Raw genomic sequence first — 22,355 nt, 5'->3', positions numbered from 1 at the left:
CAAAAATACTTTGAGTTGGGTTACCAGTCCAGTAGCTTATTAGTGCAACTAATAGATCAGAATACAGTGTCCCCAACAGTACTGCTGCTAACCTCTGCTGAAGGAACCGCTATCACATCTAATGATGACATTTTAGCGACCTTTCCTGAATTCTATAGAGATTTATACTTCGATGGCCTTCCCTTGGAGTTGTGGCTCTAATATCAGGACTCTCTACTGCCTCCCATGTTGCTCTCCACTTTTGATAGGGGATATCTCCCGGATTCGTTCTTCATGGCAAATATTGTGGTTAAGCCAGATAAAAATCCAAAGGAATGTGACAAAGTCTTAACCAAGGTTTTGGCATGTAGACTGAACAAAGTCATTATATGACTTCATGAGGACCAATCAGGCTTTATGCCTGGGATGTCCACCTCTGAGAACCTCCATAGGTCACAAATCATTATGCAAATAAGTGTAGAGAGGAAAGAGGACTGGGCCTTGGCTTTACTAGATGCGGCCGCTACAGGTGATGCTACGTAGGTTCCGTTTTGGACCTAATTTTTGTTAATGGGTATCGATTCTCTATAGAATCCCGCGAGCCTCTATATCCGTAAATGGCCTACTTTCCGACTCATTCCCGCTTGCAAGAGGCACATGTCAAGGGTGTCCTCTCTCACACCTCTTGTTCGCCTTAGTAATTGAACCGCTAGCAATTAAAATTCGCATGGATACCATATTCGCCGGTGTGCCCCATGAGAGGGGACAAGATCGTCTCGTCCTTTACGTGGATGATCTTCTTCTCATGTCGCACCCAGACACTTCCCTACCCAGAGCAAATGACTTGATAAATGACTTAAGTTTATACTCAGGCTTACGTATAAACTGGGGCAAAACGTGCCTAATGTATATGTGGCTAGTAACCCCCCTGAGAGTGTGTCTGACCTTGTGGTCGTGGATACATTTAAATACCTGTTTAAATACCTGTGATTCTAACCAGGCAGCCCAAGACGGCTCTAAGTGCTAATGTCTTTCTTTGCTGGGTTAATTCAGGGATAAATTCAAAACTTGGGCGGTTCTTCCCCTTTCAGTGGCAGGCAGGATTAATTTAGTTAACATGGTGGTTCTGCCAAAATCTGGGGATCCGCTAGATCAAAATTGCAGCTTGCTAAATTACAGAGACCCAAAACCCAAGCGGGTATGGCCCTTCCTAATATTTTTCTTTACCATTTAGCTGGACAGCTAAGATTTCTAGGCACCTGGGTATCACATAAACCCCTCCAATACCAAGAAAAAAGACTAGCAGAGTATTTAAAGGTTGTAGGCGTATGGTCATTATCCAGAGATAGCAAAGGTACTAGGGGACTGCTGCCTATCCATAAAGGTAGCTAAGACAGTTTGGGGAGAGGCTGCACTTATTTGCCCTTCTACTGCTATCCCATCAGAAACCCCGCTATGGCATAACGATGAGCTTCCCCATTTGTCGCAACTGCGGAAACTGGTGGAAATCCCTTGGTATACAGACATTAGAGGCTTTGTATAAGGACAATGTACTCCTCTCTTTTGACCAGATAAAAGAACAGTATCAGCTACAGCGCACCCACTTTTATAAGTACCTGCAGCTATGCCATGGGTTACAAACTAAATTCCCTGATCCCAACCTCCCGGTTTCTTCGTATCCGCTTATAGGGGTAAGTCAGATCGCAGGGCCCAGGAGGAATAATCTCCACCATCTACTCGCATCTTCTAAACAGTTTAGCCACCAGTCATCAACTACCAGCCCTCCAGAAATGGAAGAGTCTCATCCCAGAAATTGACTATGAATTAATAGAGGAGATCTTAGAGTCACATCTTCATGTCTCTCCTGCATTTAATAACAAAATGACGCAACTATACATCATTCATCAGAGCTACATTACGCCATTACGACTCCATACAATGGACAGGTTATTGTCACTCCAATGCCTACGCTGTACACATAATCCAGCTGATTTCTGGAATATGTACTCGGAGTGTCCAAATATTAAAACATTCTTGTCCTCTATAACAGATTTCCTATCGACTTTGCTGACAAAACCTCTCTCTAACACACCGCTGATATGTCTGTTTGGCATCTTAGACGAAGAGAGCTGGTCCCATCATTTATTTCTAGGAAAGCCATTCCCCTACGCTGGATGGGTGACTCTGTGCCCTCTCCCTCACAATGGAAAGGGTTGGTAACCAAATTATCCCATATGAACTGGTGATTTATAAATGCAGGGGATGCCCTGAGAAATTTGATAAGGTATGGAAAAAATGGTGTGACTCCCCACTTACCCAGGATGAAATGGTGGCAAGCTTACACATAGGGGCTCGTTTACTAAGGGTCCGTCGGACGCATTTTCATCGGGTTTCCAGACGATTTCCGTTTCGTGGCGCATTTAACAGGGGATGTTGGTGCACGTGATCGGATTTTGGCGGATCGCCAGTGGCTTGCTCGCAACGCAAATTGGGGGGCGGGTCGTCAGACAACCCGACGGATTCGGACAACGCACAAGATTTAACATTTAGCATTTTAACATTTTGTGTTGCAAGACATGCACTTACATGTGGGGAAGCGACGGATGCAGGAACTCAGGTGCATGATCTTCATGAATCGCGCTGGACTTCATCCTCATCGGACCGTCTGAATTGGGGATCGCGACAGGACCAGGTAAGTAAATATGACCCATAATGTCTATAAGTGACTAATACCGTGGCTGATGTATGGAGGGAAAGCCTTGGTAGGACGCCCTAGCGGTCTGCCTCCTCTATTCCCCCTTGATCCAGGAACACGCCCTGCGTTATAAAAGAATGTCATATGTAGCCCTACCAGGTGGATAGATTACTCTGTAAAGTTAGTTAGTTTATGGTTTAATATTGTGTATTGATGTGAAATATGCGAGTACGTACACATATTGAGCACCATGTGAATTCTACAGTATAATATATGCTAATGCACGCTACAATGTATAATTATTCTTCATGCGACTGTATCCCGCTTGCATGCAACCAGCAAGCAAAAACCCTTAATTATGTTAGAACTCCTGTCGGGGGCAGACTGGGAAAGATCTTGCAAACTTAGCAGAAGTTAACCTCATCGCCTTGGATCAAAGACTTCATCAGTCAAGGGTATCCCATGGAGTTTGCAACATTGCCCTCACCAGACAATTTTTGTATAATCCAATTGCCACCAGATGAACATCTATTTATAGATCCTGACTCTCTTAAACAAAACATGTGCTGTCTACAGTCCCCAAGGATCAAGAGAAGACAGTTTCTATCCCTCAATGTTTATAGGAAAGACATTTAGGTCCAAAATAAATCTGAAGCAATTAAATCAATATTCCAAAATTAAAATGGAGACCATAAGACCTGCAACTTGTCTTCTGAACAAGGACTCCTTCATGGAACCAGTGGATCTACGAGACTTGTATTACCATGTTCTATTTTGCAAGCAATCACAGCGTTTCCGCTGCGTTTCGTGTGCAGTCCACACGAAGGGACTTTTTGAGTATTTTCAGTTCAGGGTACTTACCTTTCGACCTTTCTGGAGCCCCAAGGGTATTTACCAGAGTGATGTCGGAAGTATCAGCCTTTCTACACCTGAACGGCTTGGACAACTTTCCTTCTGTCAACCCAAACACCGTCAAAGTTATAAGAAAACCTCGAATTTACCCTGAGAATCTTTTCCCTACTATGCCGGCTGGTAACGAAGAGAGATCGAAACTTTGTCCGTCTCAACAAAAATGCCTCCTAGCAGTGTTACTGGACACAAATCCATCGCATGTTCATCGATGAAGGTCACTTGATTTCTTTTCAGAAATAATGGACTCATACATTAATTTTCATCTCCAGTGTGGACTTATGCTGGCAGATAGAGGCATAGTTTTTGACTTCGTCAGGTAAGTATACGTTGTAAGATGGACATGTGTGCTCTGGGGAGCCATTGAAGTCTATAGAGGAGGCACCAGGCGACATAGCCCAATGTATAAGCATACAGGGGGACATAGCTTGCCACATTGGGAATCCTCCTGCCGTATCCTTACCTGCTTTACACAAGTCAGTTGTTAAAATTCTAGCCAGCTCAGCGAGCCAGGGAGAAGGCAGGCTGCGATCCGGCTCGCTCCCCTTGATGTGCTGCTGTGAGATGGGAAACTGCAAGCCTCCCCCTGTGCAGGTGGTGCAATACCATCGTGTCTGCCTGCATGGGGTCCCTGCTACACAGGTCATAGGGTTAAATAGGCCTCTGACCTGTAACGCATAAACTGTCATCATGTCATCATTGCGCTGTGAGAGAAGAGGGAAAGATGTCCCCAGGAAAGAGGGGTGAGTATTAAGTATTTAGACAGTAGGGGCTCTATTAATGCTGGGGGCATTAGTACTACTAGGGGCATTAATACTACTAGTTACTGAGAGCACTGTTACTACTGTATACTTGTGGAGCTTATACTACTGGGGGCACTATTAAAGAAACCTGTCAGCAGGGACCTCTCTCTTATGCAGGAGATGGGGCGCATGTGGACACGTAATCACTAATGATGAGTGGACCCGAACAAGTTCCAATATGTACCGAATTTGGCAAGTTTCGGCACACATGCACCGGGAGACCGAACAAATGCTGCTGTACGGACACTTTCTCTGTAGAACCATCACTCCTGTGATTCTTGTGGCTTCTCCCAATGTGGACCAGGCCCTCTGTAGTATCTCTGAACATGGCAGACGATACTACGTCTGGTACAGACTTCTGGTGACTCCTCTTCCCACTGGTCATGGCCATGATTGGATTAGACTTTCATAATCCATATTCCCGTTCATCAGTAACATTCGGATGATTTATTATCACTCTATTACTTATACTGTGTTTCACAGGAAAAAAAAAAACCTTAGGAGGATTTTTCTGCCTTATTTTCATTGGAGGACTTCATCCCTACTCCGATTACAATCCCTAGGGAGGAACACTTCAATCACCTCTATGCTCTGAACATAGTTCGGTGTCTTCTTAAAGAAAAGGGTCCACACTAAGATTTTGTACTCCCAACCAATGATTGTTGTTCTGGTTGTAGCAGAACTGTAGATATTCTAAGGAAAAATTGCAATTGAGCAGGAATTTCGATGCAGCTCGATGGGGGATATTTTTCTGTATAGAAAGAATGACCAGAGAAATGTGCCCCCTCCTCTTCAAGCTGAAGTCATTATGGAGCAGGAGGAGGAGGGAGCTGCAGGGAAGAGGGAGCTGACAGATGCAATTGACAAAAGAGATTAATATCAGGAAAATGCTAAACGTGAGAAATTGGGACCAATGTAAAGTCATATACAACAGATGAGAAGAAGAAATGTAATGTCACCTGTATGTGCAGTCGCTGTATCTCCTCCGAGTTCCATCACTCAGCAGGTTTATTACATTTCTTCTTCTCATCTATTGTGTATGACTTTCCCTGAGGATCCCCTCCCCCGGGGGCTTCCGTCCTTTCTAAATTGTATTGTTATCATTATTTTTTTCTGGAATAATAAAGATCCGAATATTTTTTGGTATTGAATTTCTTTCCCTTTATTTTTAACAGAAATGATTATTAATGTATTTCGCTTTATTAAAGTACAAAAAAAAAAAAAATCATTTCCTCCGATCCCTCCATGTGAGGTATAAAAATATAATAAAAATTCTACAATTGAAATGTTTAGATACAGAATGATGCCATTTATTCTACAGTCTAGGACACCTCAGTGGTGGGATACAGTCTAGGACACCTCAGTGGTGGGATACAGTCTAGGACACCTCAGTGATGGGATACAGTCTAGGACACCTCAGTGATGGGATAGTCTACAGTCATGGGCAAAAGTTTTGAGACTGATTCAAATGTTAATTGTTACAAAGTCTCCGGCATCAGGTGTTATAATGGTAATTTGCATCTACTCCAGAATGTTATACAGAGGGATCAGCTTAACAGCAATTAATTGCAAAGTCAATATTTGCCTAGAAAATGAACTTTTTCCCCCAAGACACGTTTCACCTTCATTGCAGGCGCCTTAGAAAGAGCAGCTGCCATGGTGTCAGTGATGTCTCCAGTAACACAGGTGCGGGGGCTGATGGGGACAGGGCTGGAGATCAATCTGTCAGGATTAAGTAACAATCACACCCCTAGACACTTTACAAGGAGGCTGGTGCTTGGCATCATTGTTTCTCTTCTGTTACCCATGGTTATCTCTAAAGAAACACGTGCAGTCATCATTGCAGTGCACAAATGCAAATGCCACCTCCAGCATGATGGAGCTCTTGCCATATAGCAAAGGGGAGAACTAAATGGCTCAGGGAACAAAACAGAGATTTTGGGTCCATGGTCTGGAAACTCCCCAGATCTTAATCCCATTGAGGACTTGGTCAATCATCAAGAGACGGGTGGACAAACAAATTGTGACAAAATGCAAGCAGTGATTGTGCAAGAATGGACGGCTATCAGTCAGGATTTGGTGCAGAAGGTGAGTGAGAGGGAGAATTGCAGAGGTCCTGAAGAAGAAGGGTCAACACTAACACTGAAAATACCGACTCGCTGAAGTAACTCCTTCTCACTGACAATAAAAGCTTTTGTTCCTCATAATATGATTGCACTTGTATTTCTGTATGTGATAAAAACAACTGAAAAACCAGAGGGGAACACATCATGTGACAATATAATAATTTGTGTAATTCTCAAAACTTTTGGCCATGACTGTAAGACGCCTCAGCGGTGGGATACAGTCTAGGACACCTCAGCGGTGGACACAGTCTAGGACACCTCAGTGGTGGGATACAGTCTAGGACACCTCAGTGGTGGGATACAGTCTAGGACACCTCAGTGGTGGGATACAGTCTAGGACACCACAGTGGTGGGATACAGTCTAGGACTCCTCAGTGGTGGGATACAGTCTAGGACTCCTCAGTGGTGTGATACAGTCTACGAGGCCTCAGCGGCGGGATACAGTCTAGGACACCTCAGCGGTGGGATACAGTCTAGGACACCTCAGCAGTGGGATACAGTCTAGGACACCTCAGCGGTGGGATACAGTCTAGGACACCTCAGTGGTGGGATACAGTCTAGGACGCCTCAGCGGTGGATACAGTCTAGGACGCCTCAGTGGTGGTATACAGTCTAGGACACCTCAGTGGTGGTATACAGTCTAGGACACCTCAGTGGTGGGATACAGTCTAGGACACCTCAGTGGTGGGATACAGTCTAGGACACCTCAGCGGTGGGATACAGTCTAGGACTCCTCATTGGTGGGATACAATTTAGGACGCCTCAGTGGTGGGATACAGTCTAGGACGCCTCAGTGGTGGGATACAGTCTAGGAGGCCTCAGTGGTGGGACACAGTCTAGGACGCCTCATTGGTGGGATACAGTTTAGGACGCCTCAGTGGTGGGATACAGTCTAGGACGCCTCAGTGGTGGGATACAGTCTAGGAGGCCTCAGTGGTGGGATACAGTCTAGGACACCTCAGTGGTGGGATACAGTCTAGGGCACCTCAGTGGTGGGATACAGTCTAGGGCACCTCAGTGGTGGGATACAGTCTAGGACACCTCAGTGGTGGGATACAGTCTAGGAGGCCTCAGTGGTGGGATACAGTCTAGGACATCTCTCTTTTCTGTCAATTACTGTGAGATCCTCCCTGCACACGGCTGAGACACAGGATGATATCCAGAGCCTTGATGGATCACAGATGTTTATTGGCGATTCATCATTTATCACTAATCACTTTCTCTTCTGACTTGTGACTATCACTGTTTGGCTACAATCACAAGTAACATGATTTTGTTGTTGGAGAGCACATGGCCCCATGAATTTCTATGGGATTTTTTGGGAGATTTGGCCCAGTAGAGACCGTGGTAGCGGTGATTCGGGATGCAGTCCAAGACAGTGACACCAAAGTTTAGTCCAAAACAGGTCTCGCCTGTGTTTATTCCAACAGCAGGTATAAAATAAAACAGCCTTTACATACAGGCATCAAAACACAAAACAAAATCCTACCTGTCTGGGTGCTAACTAAACAGAGTTCCTCTAACTCACCACTAAAATATAAAGGATGTCGCTGCTCCAGGCACAGAGGTCAGGGCTGTGTGTGCTCTCCAGCCTCGTCTTAGAGCCAACACTCTCAGCTCTGCTCAGCAGCTTTATCCTCCCTGATTAGGCTGCTCCCACCACCTGTGTCCAAGGTGCGGGACAACACAACCTCAGCATGAAGGCCTTGCATAGTAGGAAAACCCAGGGGAAACATACCACCCATCCACAGTTAACCCCTTCAGTGTCTCACAGCTTATACACGCAGCGCTGGTTTCTGTGGCCTTGAGTGTGAGTCTGAAAGTGACCACTGTCATATGTGAGTTCTCTGATGAGCAACAAGATATGAGTTCTTGGCAAAACATTTCCCACATTCTGAGCATAAGAAGGGCAGCACTCCTGTGTGAATTCTCTGATGAGTAACAAGACTTGATCTGTGAGTAAAACATTTCCCACATTCTGAGCATGAGAACGGCTTCTCGCCTGTGTGAATTCTCAGATGTTTATCCAAAGTTGATTTCTGGTTAAACATTTTTCCACATTCTGAACACGAGAATGGCTTCTCTCCTGTGTGAATTCTCAGATGTTTATCCAAAGTTGATTTCTGGTTAAACATTTTTCCACATTCTGAACACGAGAATGGCTTCTCTCCTGTGTGAATTCTCCAATGTCCATCCAACTTTGATTTATCGTTAAACGATTTCCCACATTCTAAACATGAAAACCGTTTCTCCCCTGTGTGAATTCTCCGATGTATATTCAATTGTGATTTCTGGTAAAAACATTCCCCACATTCTGAGCATGAAAATTTCTTTTCCCCTGTGTGAATTGTGTGATGTTGAATCAGACTCGATTTCTGAGTAAAACATTTCCCACATTCTGAACATAAAAATGGCTGCTCACCTGTGTGAGTTCTTAGATGTCTATTAAGATAATATTTGGTGAGAAAACATTTCCCACATTCTGAGCATGAAAATTTCTTTACCCCTGTGTGAATTGTGTGATGTTGAATCAGACTCGATTTCTGAGTAAAACATTTCCCACATTCTGAACATGAATAAGGCTTCTCTCCTGTGTGACTTCTCTGATGTATAACAAGATCCAATTTTACTTTAAAACATTTGCTACACTCGGAACATGAAAATGGCTTCTCCCCTGAGTGACGTCTTTGATGTTTATCCAATTGCGATCTGTAGGTATAACATTTCCCACATTCTGAACATGAAAATAGCTTCTCTCCTGTGTGACTTCTCCGATGACTAACCATATCTGATTTCTGAATGAACCGTTTTCCCCCTTTGGAGCATGAGAATGGATTCTCCCCTGTGTGAATTCTTTTATGCATATGCAAATTTCCCTTCCGATTAAAAGATTTACCACATTCTTGACATGAGAATGGCTTCTCCCCTGTGTGAATTCTCAGATGTCTTACAAGACCTGATTTCCTGTTAAATGATTTGCTACACTCTGAACATTGATGTCTCTTCTTCCCTGTGTGAGATCCTCGATCCCTTCCTTGAGAGTCATTTTGCTGTAGCGTCTGTGATGAATCAGAGGATGAGACGTGTATAATAGGATCAGATGAGGGGTCTTCCCTGTGAGGGGCTGGGGGTATATCCGGGGTCATGGTCTGTGCTTCATATGTATCTTGTGTGGTACCAGGATCATTACAGGCAGAAGACATCAGATGTTCCTCTGAGCTCCTCGTATAGTTATCTGACCAAAAATAATAGAATGTAAAACAAGTAAAAATAAATACAATGTGGAAGACTTGTAGGTAAATTATTAAGCAACTCAAAGGAGAGAAGACATTGCCGTCCATCATTAGAACACGGAGACCCATCTGACCACATCTGCCCCATCCTCCTCCTGTCTCCACACTGTTTATTCTGGGCGGGGGGGGGGGGGGGGGGGGGGGTTGACAGAGCCGTGCGAGGGCTTGTTTCCATGTACAGAGCTGTGCGAGGGCCTGTTTCCATGTACAGAGCCGTGCGAGGGCTTGTTTCCATGTACAGAGCCGTGCGAGGGCTTGTTTCCATGTACAGCCGTGCGAGGGCCTGTTTCCATGTACAGAGCCGTGCGAGGGCTTGTTTCCATGTACAGAGCCGTGCGAGGGATTGTTTCCATGTACAGAGCCGTGCGAGGGCCTGTTTCCATGTACAGAGCCGTGCGAGGGCCTGTTTCCATGTACAGAACCGTGCAAGGGCCTGTTTCTATGTGCGAGGGCTTGTTTCCATGTACAGAGCCGTGCGAGGGCTTGTTTCCATGTACAGAGCCGTGCGAGGGCTTGTTTCCATGTACAGAGCCGTGCGAGGGCTTGTTTCCATGTACAGAGCCGTGCGAGGGCTTGTTTCCATGTACAGAGCCGTGCGAGGGCTTGTTTCCATGTACAGAGCCGTGCTAGGGCTTGTTTCCATGTACAGCCGTGCGAGGGCCTGTTTCCATGTACAGAACCGTGCAAGGGCCTGTTTCCATGTACAGAACCGTGCGAGGGCTTGTTTCCATGTACAGAGCCGTGCGAGGGCTTGTTTCCATGTACAGAGCCGTGTGAGGGCTTGTTTCCATGTACAGAGCCGTGCGAGGGCTTGTTTCCATGTACAGAGCCGTGCGAGGGCTTGTTTCCATGTACAGAGCCGTGCGAGGGCTTGTTTCCATGTACAGAGCCGTGCGAGGGCTTGTTTCCATGTACAGAGCCGTGCGAGGGCTTGTTTCCATGTACAGAGCCGTGCGAGGGCTTGTTTCCATGTACAGAGCCGTGCAAGGGCTTGTTTCCATGTACAGAGCCGTGCGAGGGCTTGTTTCCATGCACAGAGCCGTGCGAGGGCTTGTTTCCATTTACAGAGCCGTGCGAGGGCTTGTTTCCATGTACAGAGCCGTGTGAGGGCTTGTTTCCATGCACAGAGCCGTGCGAGGGCTTGTTTTCTGTGAAACAAATTGTACTTTCCAGTGATTGTATCTAATATTCCAAGCCATGAACGGGGAAGTGGGAAAAAATTCCAAATGTGGCCGTTCACTTTTTGTCCCAAATGACACCTGCACTTTATTCCTTAGGTTGGTACGATCACAGGGGAAATGAATTTATAAAAGGTTTTTATTGATTTAAAAAATGAAAACCTTTGGTAAAAAATAAGATTTCTTAAATTTGGCATCTTCTGGCAATAATATGTTTCATACTACAGCGTACGGAGCTGGGGGAAGGGTAATTTTTTGCAGGATGAGACGACTTTTTTCATTGCTACCATTTTGGGGACTGTACAATTTTTTGATCACTTTTTATGACTTGCGAAATGGTAAAAAAAAGTGGTGATTCAGACATTTAGGTGCCAATTTACATTATGGGATTCAACACGAGGAATAGGCTTTTTTATTTTTTGATAGTTTGATCATTTTGGGATGCAGTGATTTCCGATATTTATGATTTCATTTACTTTTGTATAAGTTCTAGGGGAAGGGGGTGATTTGAACATTTAGGTTTTTAAAAAAAAAAATTTTTTCCCCCAAAATATATGGGAGCTTTGCTAGTGAATGACCTGCCTGGGAGTCTAGCGGTGACTACTCACCTGGGGGGACATGTGCCGGGACATCCTCCTTACACTCCTCACCTGGGGGGACATGTGCTGGGGCGTCCTCCTCACACTCCTCACCTGGGGGGACACGTGCCGGGGCGTCCTCCTCACACTCCTCACCTGGGGGGACACGTGCCGGGGCGTCCTACTCACACTCCTCACCTGGGGGGACACGTGCCGGGGCGTCCTACTCACACTCCTCACCTGGGGGGACAAGTGCCGGGGCGTCCTACTCACCTGGGGGGACACGTGCCGGGGCGTCCTCCTCACCTGGGGGGACATGTGCCGGAGTGTCCTCCTCACACTCCTCACCTGGGGGGACACGTGCCGGGGCGTCCTCCTCACACTCCTCACCTGGGGGGACACGTGCCGGGGCGTCCTCCTCACACTCCTCACCTGGGGGGACACGTGCCGGGACGTCCTCCTCACACTCCTCACCTGGGGGGACATGTGCAGGGGCGTCCTCCTCACACTCCTCACCTGGGGGGACATGTGCCGGGGCGTCCTCCTCACACTCCTCACCTGGGGGGACATGTGCCAGGGCGTCCTCCTCACACTCCTCACCTGGGGGGACATGTGCCGGGGCGTCCTCCTCACACTCCTCCTCATCCCTCACACACGTCTCTTCTTTTATGGCTGCACCGATAATGTCCACATCTTTCTCCTCATCCAGAAGCTGAGAAACAAATATTCTAATAGTCAGAAGATGCTGGAGAAGAGGCCGGGAATCCAGCGCTACTTATCATGGAGAAGATCCAGAGCACATGTCATGTCTATGCTCCATCCTCCAGGAGAAGACATCTAATACTGAGGAGCAGGAGGTGACAGCCGTCTACAGCTCATAGGGAGAGACATCTCCACCTACCTGATCCTCCTGTGCAGGACGGGGACATCTCTCCGGGGATCTGCTCTCCCTGGATGTAGGGACTGTAGGGATCACATACACAGACTGAATTCCTTCTTCTATACAGATAATACAGAGGGGACACGTGTCTATAGTCCTGTCTATTACCTGGTGATGTCAGGCTCCGCGGCTCCTGGTAGCGCTCCTTGTGTCCTTCTACATACTCCCACTCCTCCATGGAGAAATAGACGGCCACATCCTGACACCTTATAGGAACCTGACACACACAATGGCTACAGTCATCCCCCGGAGCCTCCATTACTGGATCATGTCCCAGCATTCCCAGCAGTGTCACCTCTCCAGTCAGCAGCTCCGTCATCTTCATGGTCAGTTCTAGGATCTGGTCATGTATCAGGGGGTGAGGCCGGGGGATGGGGCGCAGGGGTCCCCCCCATTCTTCATACACAGGGGCCGGACAGCGCTCACTAGACGTCTTCTTCACTAATGTGTAATCCTGGTTATGGGGAGACAGCGGGATAATACTATTACATGTATAAGGGTGTGGGGTTTGTGTGATGTATCCTGCGGGTTCCCCTCGTGTACTCGCCTCTGTCTCTACCTTCTTGTTGGTTTGGTTTATCTTTGTATACGGCCTCATGTATTGTATAGGAGCACAGCACAACCAAGCTTAGCTAAGGAGCTGCCACTCTTGTTAGGTCATAACTCCTCCCAACTAAACTAATCACCAAATGGAAAGAGAAATAAGGAAAGAGGCGGAGCTGAGATCTTTCTAGAGACAGAAGAGAAAGACAACGATCCTGAGGTAAAAGTTATGAGGGAAAAGACAAAGGAAACCTCCCCATAGATATAAGGGGAAGAGCTCCCTCTAGTGAGGGGGTAAAGACACCTGTGGTGACACCCGTCTTATATAACCAACTACAGGCCGTCAGGGGGAACATACAAGATAAAATCACTGGGAATAGAACCTTCTAATTATTTGTGTCTCAGGAAATAATATTTAATTCACTGCAAACCTTACAGACACTTTATGATAAGGAGAAAACTTGGCTTTTATTTAATCTTTAATTATTAAAATGAGCTCACTAGGATAAACACATAAAGGGTAGGGCGAGTGCAGACATATTTGTCACTCAGGTGGATTGTTCACTGCTCCCTCAATTCTCACATAATCCTCGGGGCCGATCAGTTTGGGAATGCGCTAGTGTGACGTATTGTTATATGTTTAATGGAAATGTTTTTATTTTTCATATGCTTTCTAAATGCTGAAAACTAAGACGAGGCCAGACTATGGATGAAGACTGAGAAGACTCGGCTGTGCAGTGTAAGAATGTGGCCTTGACTGATTTACGTTACTAGTTATTCCCGGGAAAGAGATGTCTTTTGTTCCTGCGATCATATTATAATTTACTAACCAATGAACTACGGACATTACTTCTTATCTTTGGCTAACCACGCCAGGTGAATAAAGCTCATACACATCTGCCTGGCACAGTGATGGCAAACCTTTTGAACACTAATTGCCCAAATTACAACCAAAAGCCACATATTTTTCACAAAGTGCCAATGTGACAATTTAAGTACCGTATATACTCGTGTATAAGCCGAGTTTTTCAGCACAAAAAATGTGCTGAAAAACGTCCCCTCGGCTTATACACGAGTCAATACTGACTAAAATTGACTAAAAAAAATAATAAACTTATATACTCACCCTCCGGTGGCCCCGATGCGCAGCGCTGCTCCCCCGATGTCATCGCGGCTCCTCTTCTGGCTTCCCGGCTGTTCTTCTTCCTTCAGCGTGCTGGGCGCCGCCATGCTCTTCTCGCGGGCGGCGCCTAGTATGACGTCAGCAGCGGCGCGTCATACTAGGCGCCGCCCGCGAGAAGAACATGACGGCGCCCAGCAAGCTGAAGCAAGAATAGGAGCCGCGATGACATCGGGGGAGCAGCGCTGCGCATCGGGGCGCACGGTGAGTATATAACTTTATTTTTTTATTCTGCTGGGGGCACGGCTGTATACTACTGGGGGCACGGCTGTATACTACTGGGGGCACGGCTGTATACTACTGGGGGCACGGCTGTATACTACTGGGGGCACGGCTCTATACTACTGGGGGCACGGCTGTATACTACTGGGGGCACGGCTCTATACTACTGGGGGCACGGCTCTATACTACTGGGGGCAGGCTGTGCTGTATACTACTGGGGCAGGCTGTGCTGTATACTACTGGGGGCAGGCTGTGCTGTATACTACTGGGGGCAGGCTGGGCTGTATACTACTGGGGGCAGGCTGGGCTGTATACTACTGGGGGCAGGCTGGGCTGTATACTACTGGGGGCAGGCTGGGCTGTATACTACTGGGGGCAGGCTGGGCTGTATACTACTGGGGGCAGGCTGGGCTGTATACTACTGGGGGCAGGCTGGGCTGTATACTACTGGGGGCAGGCTGGGCTGTATACTACTGGGGGCAGGCTGTGCTGCATACTACTGGGGGCAGGCTGTGCTGCATACTACTGGGGGCAGGCTGGGCTGTATACTACTGGGGGCAGGCTGGGCTGTATACTACTGGGGGCAGGCTGGGCTGTATACTACTGGGGGCAGGCTGGGCTGTATACTACTGGGGGCAGGCTGGGCTGTATACTACTGGGGGCAGGCTGGCTATATACTGGGGGGTCTGTGACCAATGCATTTCCCACCCTCGGCTTATACTCGAGTCAATAGGTTTTCCCAGTTTTTTGTGGTAAAATTAGGGGTCTCGGCTTATACTCAGGTCGGCTTATACTCAAGTATGTACGGTAGTAACTTGTTACTTCCTGCTGTGTCATAGGTTTAAATTGTATAGGTACCTGAGGACGGCAATACAGTAGAAAGAAGGAGAAGAAGTTTGGATTATCATTGTAGCTTCCTTCTAGGGTCCTGGGCTGTCTGGGACTGCAAGAGGCCTTGAGTCATGTCTGGCAAACCCTGCCCTGGGGTGATGGTAAGGGTGCCCATATAGAGGGCTCTGAGTGCCACCTCTGGCACCCGTGCCATAGGTTCGCCACCACTGGCCTAGCATTTCGGAGAGATTGAGATGTTATGCTTTGTCGGATTTCTTTTCCTGAGCTCACCTGTGACTTCTCAGTATTCGAGAATCTGAGCTTGTGTAAACAAGGGCAAAACTTGTCACTAGTATCTCATTATTCATTACATCAAGCCATCCCCATGCAGATCCCTGGTTTGTAGTGACCCAAAATCCCTAATCCCTAAAGTAGGTCTACAGATTTAGTTTCAAACAAACATCAACACTTGGCCACATGGTGCAAGCGCACCCCCAGCATTAGATTATAGCCTTGGCCCGCCCCCAGCCCACTCAATCCACACTGAACATCAGTCCATCATGTGACCACAGCCTCCGCATCATCACCAAGCGCCGCTCCCCCCTGGGTATAACATGACATTGTCACATGATCAGGAGGGCGGGGGCGAGGGAGGGGGCGATGGTCCCAGTGAGACAGCAATCAAAGCTGTAGGCGGACTTAACTTTCAGGCTTCCAATGGAGGTAAAGCATCAACCCATCACTAAGGAAACAGTGACTCTTCCGCAACCTTTACTACGGATGTTAACAACCAGAACAATTGTACAAATGTAGGTAGACAACCATTATGATTCCCAAAAAAGGTGCACTCATATCCAACCCCAGAATCCACATTACTCCAAGCAGGTATCCACATGTAATGAATATATCAGAACTCCAATAGGCATTCCTATGAACAATCTGCTCCTATAAAGATGAAGTAAAAGTGCATAATACAATATTATGACCCAAGACAAAGGGGCTCATTTACTAAGGGTCCGAACGGCGCACTTTCCCCGGGTTCTCTTTTGCCCTGAATTGCCCCGGGTTTTTGGTGCACGCGATCGGATTGTGGCGCATCGGCACCGGCTTGCACGTGACAGAAATCGGGGGCGTGGCCGTCGGATAACCCGACGGATTCGGACAAACCACGGAATTCAAAAAAGGAAATGTGTCGCAAGATAAAGCGTTCACATGCACCGGGAAGAAGCAGGTGAACTCCGGCGGACCTCAGAGCAGCAGTAACACCTGAAGGAACTCGGACGCACAATCATAGTGAATTGCGCCAGACCCGAATCCTCGTCGGACAACGCACCACAGGATATTGACGGGACCGGGTAAGTAAATCTGCCCCAAAGTGTCACATACAATAGGCACCTGTATTACCCAGAAACATCCCGCGTAGGAGATTGATGTTCATTCCCACTATTGTTCTATGAAGTATAGGAGACAAAATCATTAATACCATTTGGTTTTACCGAATCCAGATTGAAAGTTCACTGAGCCTCTATTTTACCGATCAGTTTGCCCCAATCGCCACCTCTCGGTCCCTTAAAAAGTCAGGTATTTCAAATTCCCCTGATGATTCTGCCATACATGTTTGGCAATGGGGGTGTCATTTTTGTCTTTGATATCTTTCATATGTTCATTAATACGGGTCCTAAAATTTCTGAAGGTTTTCCCCACATAATCCATCGGACACAAACATGTTGCCAGATAAACCACCCCAACCGAGGAGCAGTTGACAAAGTCTGGGATTGCACATTCCTTTCCCGTATGGACGCTTCTAATAACTGTAGATGGTCTCATATGTCTACATGCTGAACAGCGACCACATTTGAAGGAGCCATTTGGTTTACGATCCAGCCATGTTCCAGGAAGCTATGGACCAGCAAATCCCTCAAATTCCTACCCCTCCTATATGTGATCGCCGTGCTTGTAGATACAAACTTTTCTACCTCTTTATCAGTTAGAAGTACGTCCCAATAATTTGAAATTATTTGGTGTATTTCATTGTGTTGGTTATCATATGTACCAATTATCCGAGTAGCAGTCTGTACCTGTTCCTGTTTTCTGGGGACAAGCAGTTGTCTCCTCTCGGTACTAGCAGCCCCCTGATATGCCTCTTTAAGGACTTTTTGGGGAACCCTTGTCTAACAAAGCGCTCAGATAGCTCTCCTGCCTTCCTTTGGGATTCTCCAAAGCCACAATAATTTCGCCTCACCTTTAAAAATTGCCCCTTTGGTATACCCCTTTTAAGGGGATAAGGATGGTAGCTGTTCCATTGTAGTAAGCTATTGGCGGCTGTAGCCGCTAGAACACCCCCTTCTGTCTTCTTTATAGTTAGAACAAGGAAGTTATTCGCTTGATCCTGGATCTCCGAGGTAAATCCAAGACCCAATTCATTATGGTTGGATGAGGGCATCCACAAAAGACCCGAAATTCTCCTTTGCTGAGGTCCAAATCAATAGGATATCATCAATAATAACCCAGAACTGTAGCTGTTATTTGGAGAGGGGCTTGAGACCTTTTGTATCTTACTTACTGATTGGCCCTGAGGCTTATGTGAGAATTAAGGGAGCAGTGAACAATGCACCTGAGTGACAAATACGTCTGCACTCGCCCTACCCTTTATGTGTTTGTGTGTTTTTATCCTAGTGAGCTCATTTTAATAATTAAAGGGCACCTGTCATCAGGTCTGTGTCACTAGTCCTGTCACCTCGACCTGTTGGAGCAGCTCACAAGGATCCATCACAGCCTTTATCTAGTGAATTCATACATTAATCATTATAAAATCATCTTTATTATTTAAATGAGGCTGGTCACATGGTCAGAGGCAGTGATGTCACCTCTGTTACCCCTCCCCTCTCCTTGCTCATGTCTGTGTGTAATGTATAGATGTCTGTGCTTTATCTGCTGACTTGCTGTAGTCCCATACACATGTGAGAGACACAGACATCAGCTACACAAGTGCCTGACATGTTCTGCTATAACATGGTTGCTTGGAGCTGTTGTATCTCTCTTATACACACACAAACACATGGAGGAGCCATTACACCATTATACAGGCTGTCAGTCATGTGCAACATTCCCCACCGCGCCCTTGATGGTGACACAGCCATAGCAGGGAGTAGACGAAGGCAACGTTGTGGAAAGAATAACTTACAGTTCTTTATTCGAACCAACAGCAATGGCAGGCAACGTGCCAAACGATTCCTTACAGAGGTAGGATACTGGGAGTGCTCTTGGAGAGGGAACCACAGGAGTCTGTTCGCCAGCCTGGATGCATGTGCAGGAGGCGCCAGCACCAGGAAGCACATGGAGTAGCCATTACACCATTATACAGGCTGTCAGTCAAGCACTGGGGGGTGTGGCTGTGCCTCCCCCACATGAATAACCTGGACAGCTTGAATATGCTAATGACTCATTGGACATCTCACAGGTCATTGGCATACAGCTTTAGGACCTCATTGCTAAGGGATAGAGGCAATGCTCTCTAATGGCAGTTTATGAAAATATGAATATTTAGTTTAGGGGGTTAATTTGCGTGACGGGTTCTCTTTAAAGATTAAAAAAAAAGCAAAGTTTTAGTCTTATCACAAAGCGCCTCTAAAGTTTGCAGTGAATTAAGTTACATAAAAGATCGGTTCCACAGGTTTGTACTTGAATTTGTATGTAAGTCGAAACTGTATATTTTATAATTGTAGCTCCAGGCAAAAAAATGTTTTTTGCCCCAGTAACATTTGGAGTTTCCAAATTTTTTGCTGTAATTGGAGTCCGCAGTCCAGAGAGGTCACCAGAGGTCACAGTGGGCAGAGGGGTCCAACTGTAACTAGGGGTTGTCTGTAATTTGGGTGTCCTTAAAGCAGCCCTATCACCACGATTCTACCTATAAAGGTAAAACGGGTGGTAGCTGGATAAATGGGACGTGAGTATAGCCCTTTTTTGGGCTAATCCTCACGTCCTGGCTATACTTTGGTAAACTTTAATAAGTCTGTATGTAAATCTTTTTAAGCGGCTACTGGGGAGTGAAGTAGCCGGACACAAGGCTAGAAGTCACGGCTATTCCACGCCCCAGTAGCCTCATTCCTCCACCTACCATGTAATCTTCGGGGCGAAACTCTTCGCAGCTGCGCACCCTCGTCCGAGTACCCGGCGTTCTGCGCATGTCCAGTAGCGCCGACCTCGGAGCTATGGCCACGCTACCGTAGGCCTGCGTTCTGTGCATGCGCAGAACACCGGGTACACGGACGAGGGCGCGCAGCTGCGAGGCTACATGGTAGGCGGAGGAACGAGGCTACTGGGGTGTGGAGTAGCCGCGACGGTAGCCTCATGTCCGGCTAGTCCACGCCCCAGTAGCCACTTAAAAAAATTTACATAAGACTTATTAAAGTTTACCAAAGTATAGCCGGGACGTGAGGATTAGCCCAAAAAGGGTCCCACGTCCCATTCATCCACCTACCACCCGTTCTACCTTTATAGGTAGAATCGTGGTGGTAGGTCCGCTTTAAGGAGAGGACCGTCTGTATTATTATTAATAGAAGATCACATGACCTGTTATTACCAGAGATACTGAGGTCATGTGACATCATCAGGATCTCTCACCTCTCCTGTCAGCCGGTACAGGATCTCTAGGGTGAGGCGCAGGACGCTCTCCGCCATCTTGTCCCCCCCTCTCTCCATCCTTGATGAGTCGCTCCGGAATATTCTCCGATATAGAAGATTCTGGATTGTAAGAACCTGAGGAGCAAGAAGAGAAATCCAGAGACCGGAGGAGATTACAGGGAAGATGTAGTGTCCCCCCCGCCATGTGCAGTCCCATGTACTGTCCCCCCGCCATGTGCAGTCCCATGTAATGTACACCCCCATGCCATGTGCAGTCCCTTGTAACGTACACGCCCCTGCCATGTGCAGTCCCATGTAATGTACACCCCCTGCCATGTGCAGTCCCATGTAATATACACTCCCCGCCATGTGCAGTCCCATGTAATATACACCCCCCGCCATGTGCAGTCCCATGTAATGTACACCCCCGCCATGTGCAGTCCCATGTAATGTACAACCCCCTGCCATGTGCAGTCCCATGTAATGTACACCCCCTGCCATGTGCAGTCCCATGTAATGTACCCCCCCGCCATATGCAGTCCCATGTAATGTACTCCCCCCCGCCATATGCAGTCCCATGTAATGTACTCCCCCCCGCCATATGCAGTCCCATGTAATGTACACCCCCCGCCATGTGCAGTCCCATGTATTGTCCCCCCGCCATGTGCAGTCCCATGTAATGTACACCCCCGTGCCATGTGCAGTCCCTTGTAACGTACACCCCCCTGCCATGTGCAGTCCCATGTAATGTACACCCCCTGCCATGTGCAGTCCCATGTAATATACACTCCCCGCCATGTGCAGTCCCATGTAATGTACACCCCCGCCATGTGCAGTCCCATGTAATGTACACCCCCCAGCCTGCAGTCCCATGTAATGGGCTGCCATGTGCAGTCCCATGTAATGTACACCCCCCTGCCATGTGCAGTCCCATGTAATGTACACCCCCCTGCCATATGCAGTCCCATGTAATGTACTCCCCCCCCCGCCATATGCAGTCCCATGTAATGTACACCCCCCCGCCATGTGCAGTCCCATGTAATGTACATCCCCCCCCGCCATGTGCAGTCCCATGTAATGTACAACCGCAGCCATGTGCAGTCCTATGTAATGTACACCCCCCATCCTGCAGTCTCATGTAATGTACATCCCCCCAGCCATGGGCAGTCCGATGTAATGTACACCCGCCGCCATGTGCAGTCCCATGTAATGTACACCCCCCAGCCTGCAGTCCCATGTAATGTACACCCTTCCCCCCTCCAGCCTGCAGTCCCATGTAATGTACACCCCTCTCCTCCTTCTTCCTGCAGTTACATGTAATGTACACCCTTCCCCCCTCCAGCCTGCAGTTCCATGTGATGTACACCTCTCTCCTCCTCGTTCCTGCAGTCCCATGTAATGTACACCCCTCTCCTCCTCCAGCCTGCAGTCCCATGTAAAGTACACCGTTCTCCTACCTCCCCCTGCAGTCCCATGTAATGTTCAACCCCCCATCCTGCAGTCCCATGTAATGTACACCCCTATCCTCCTCAAGCCTGCAGTCCCATGTAATGTACACCCCTCTCTTCCCTCCAGCCTGCAGTCCTATGTAATATACACCCTTCTCCTCCTCCAGCCTGCAGTCCCATGTAATGTACATCCCTCTCCTCCCTCCAGCCTGCAGTCCCATGTAATGTACACCCCTATCCTCCTCCAGCCTGCAGTCCTATATAATGTACACCCCTCTCCTCCTCCAGCCTGCAGTCCCATGTAATGTACGCCCCTCTCCTCCTCCTGCAGTCCCATGTAATGTACACCCATCTACTCCTCCTGTAGTCCCATGTAATGTATACCCCTCTCCTCCTCCTGCAGTCCCATGTAATGTACACCCCTCTCCTCCTCCAGCATGCAGTGCCATGTAATGTACACCCCTCTCCCCCTCCAGCCTGCAGTCCCATGTAATGTACACCCCTCTCCTCCTCCTTCCTGCAGTCCCATGTAATGTACACCCCTCTCCTCCTCCTGCAGTCCCATGTAATGTACACCCCTCTCCCCCTCCTGCAGTCCCATGTAATGTACACCCCTCTCCCCCTCCTGCAGTCCCATGTAATGTACACCCCTCTCCCCCTCCTGCAGTCCAATGTAATGTACACCCCTCTCCTCCTCCAGCCTGCAGTCCCATGTAATGTACACCCCTCTCCTCCTCTTACCTGCAGTCCCAAGTAATGTACACCCCTCTCCCCCTCCGGCAGTCCCATGTAATGTACACCCCTCTCCTCCTCCTGCAGTCCCATGTAATGTACACCCCTCTCCTCCTCCTGCAGTTCCATGTAATGTACACTCCTCTCCCCCTCCTGCAGTCCCATGGAATGTACACCCCTCTCCTCCTCCAGCCTGCAGTCCCATGTAATGTACACCCCTCTACTCCTCCAGCCTGCAGTCCCATGTAATGTACACCCCTCTCCTCCTCCTGCAG

General features: G+C 47.7%; 2 protein-coding genes across 2 annotated transcripts in view; one reads left to right on the top strand and one right to left on the bottom strand.

The window, feature by feature from the left end:
• The window catches only part of LOC140085330 (uncharacterized), a 309,037-nt gene that overhangs the window by 86,951 nt on the left and 199,731 nt on the right, over positions 1-22,355 (top strand). The window lies entirely within an intron of this gene.
• On the bottom strand, positions 7,903-13,520 carry LOC140114758 (uncharacterized). The gene is made up of 5 exons (XM_072132734.1): positions 12,797-13,520; positions 12,610-12,718; positions 12,463-12,524; positions 12,162-12,273; positions 7,903-9,747 (listed from the first exon to the last, which is right to left on the bottom strand). The coding sequence occupies exons 1-5, from the start codon at positions 13,097-13,099 to the stop codon at positions 8,345-8,347; spliced, it is 1,989 nt and encodes a 662-aa protein (XP_071988835.1). The 5' UTR covers positions 13,100-13,520; the 3' UTR covers positions 7,903-8,344.

This window comes from Engystomops pustulosus, chromosome 1, assembly GCF_040894005.1.
Source record: "Engystomops pustulosus chromosome 1, aEngPut4.maternal, whole genome shotgun sequence".
In the NCBI taxonomy this organism is placed as follows: Eukaryota; Metazoa; Chordata; class Amphibia; order Anura; family Leptodactylidae; genus Engystomops; species Engystomops pustulosus.
The sequence above is the reverse complement of the archived record's forward strand: the minus strand, read 5'-3'. Positions and strand labels throughout refer to the sequence as shown.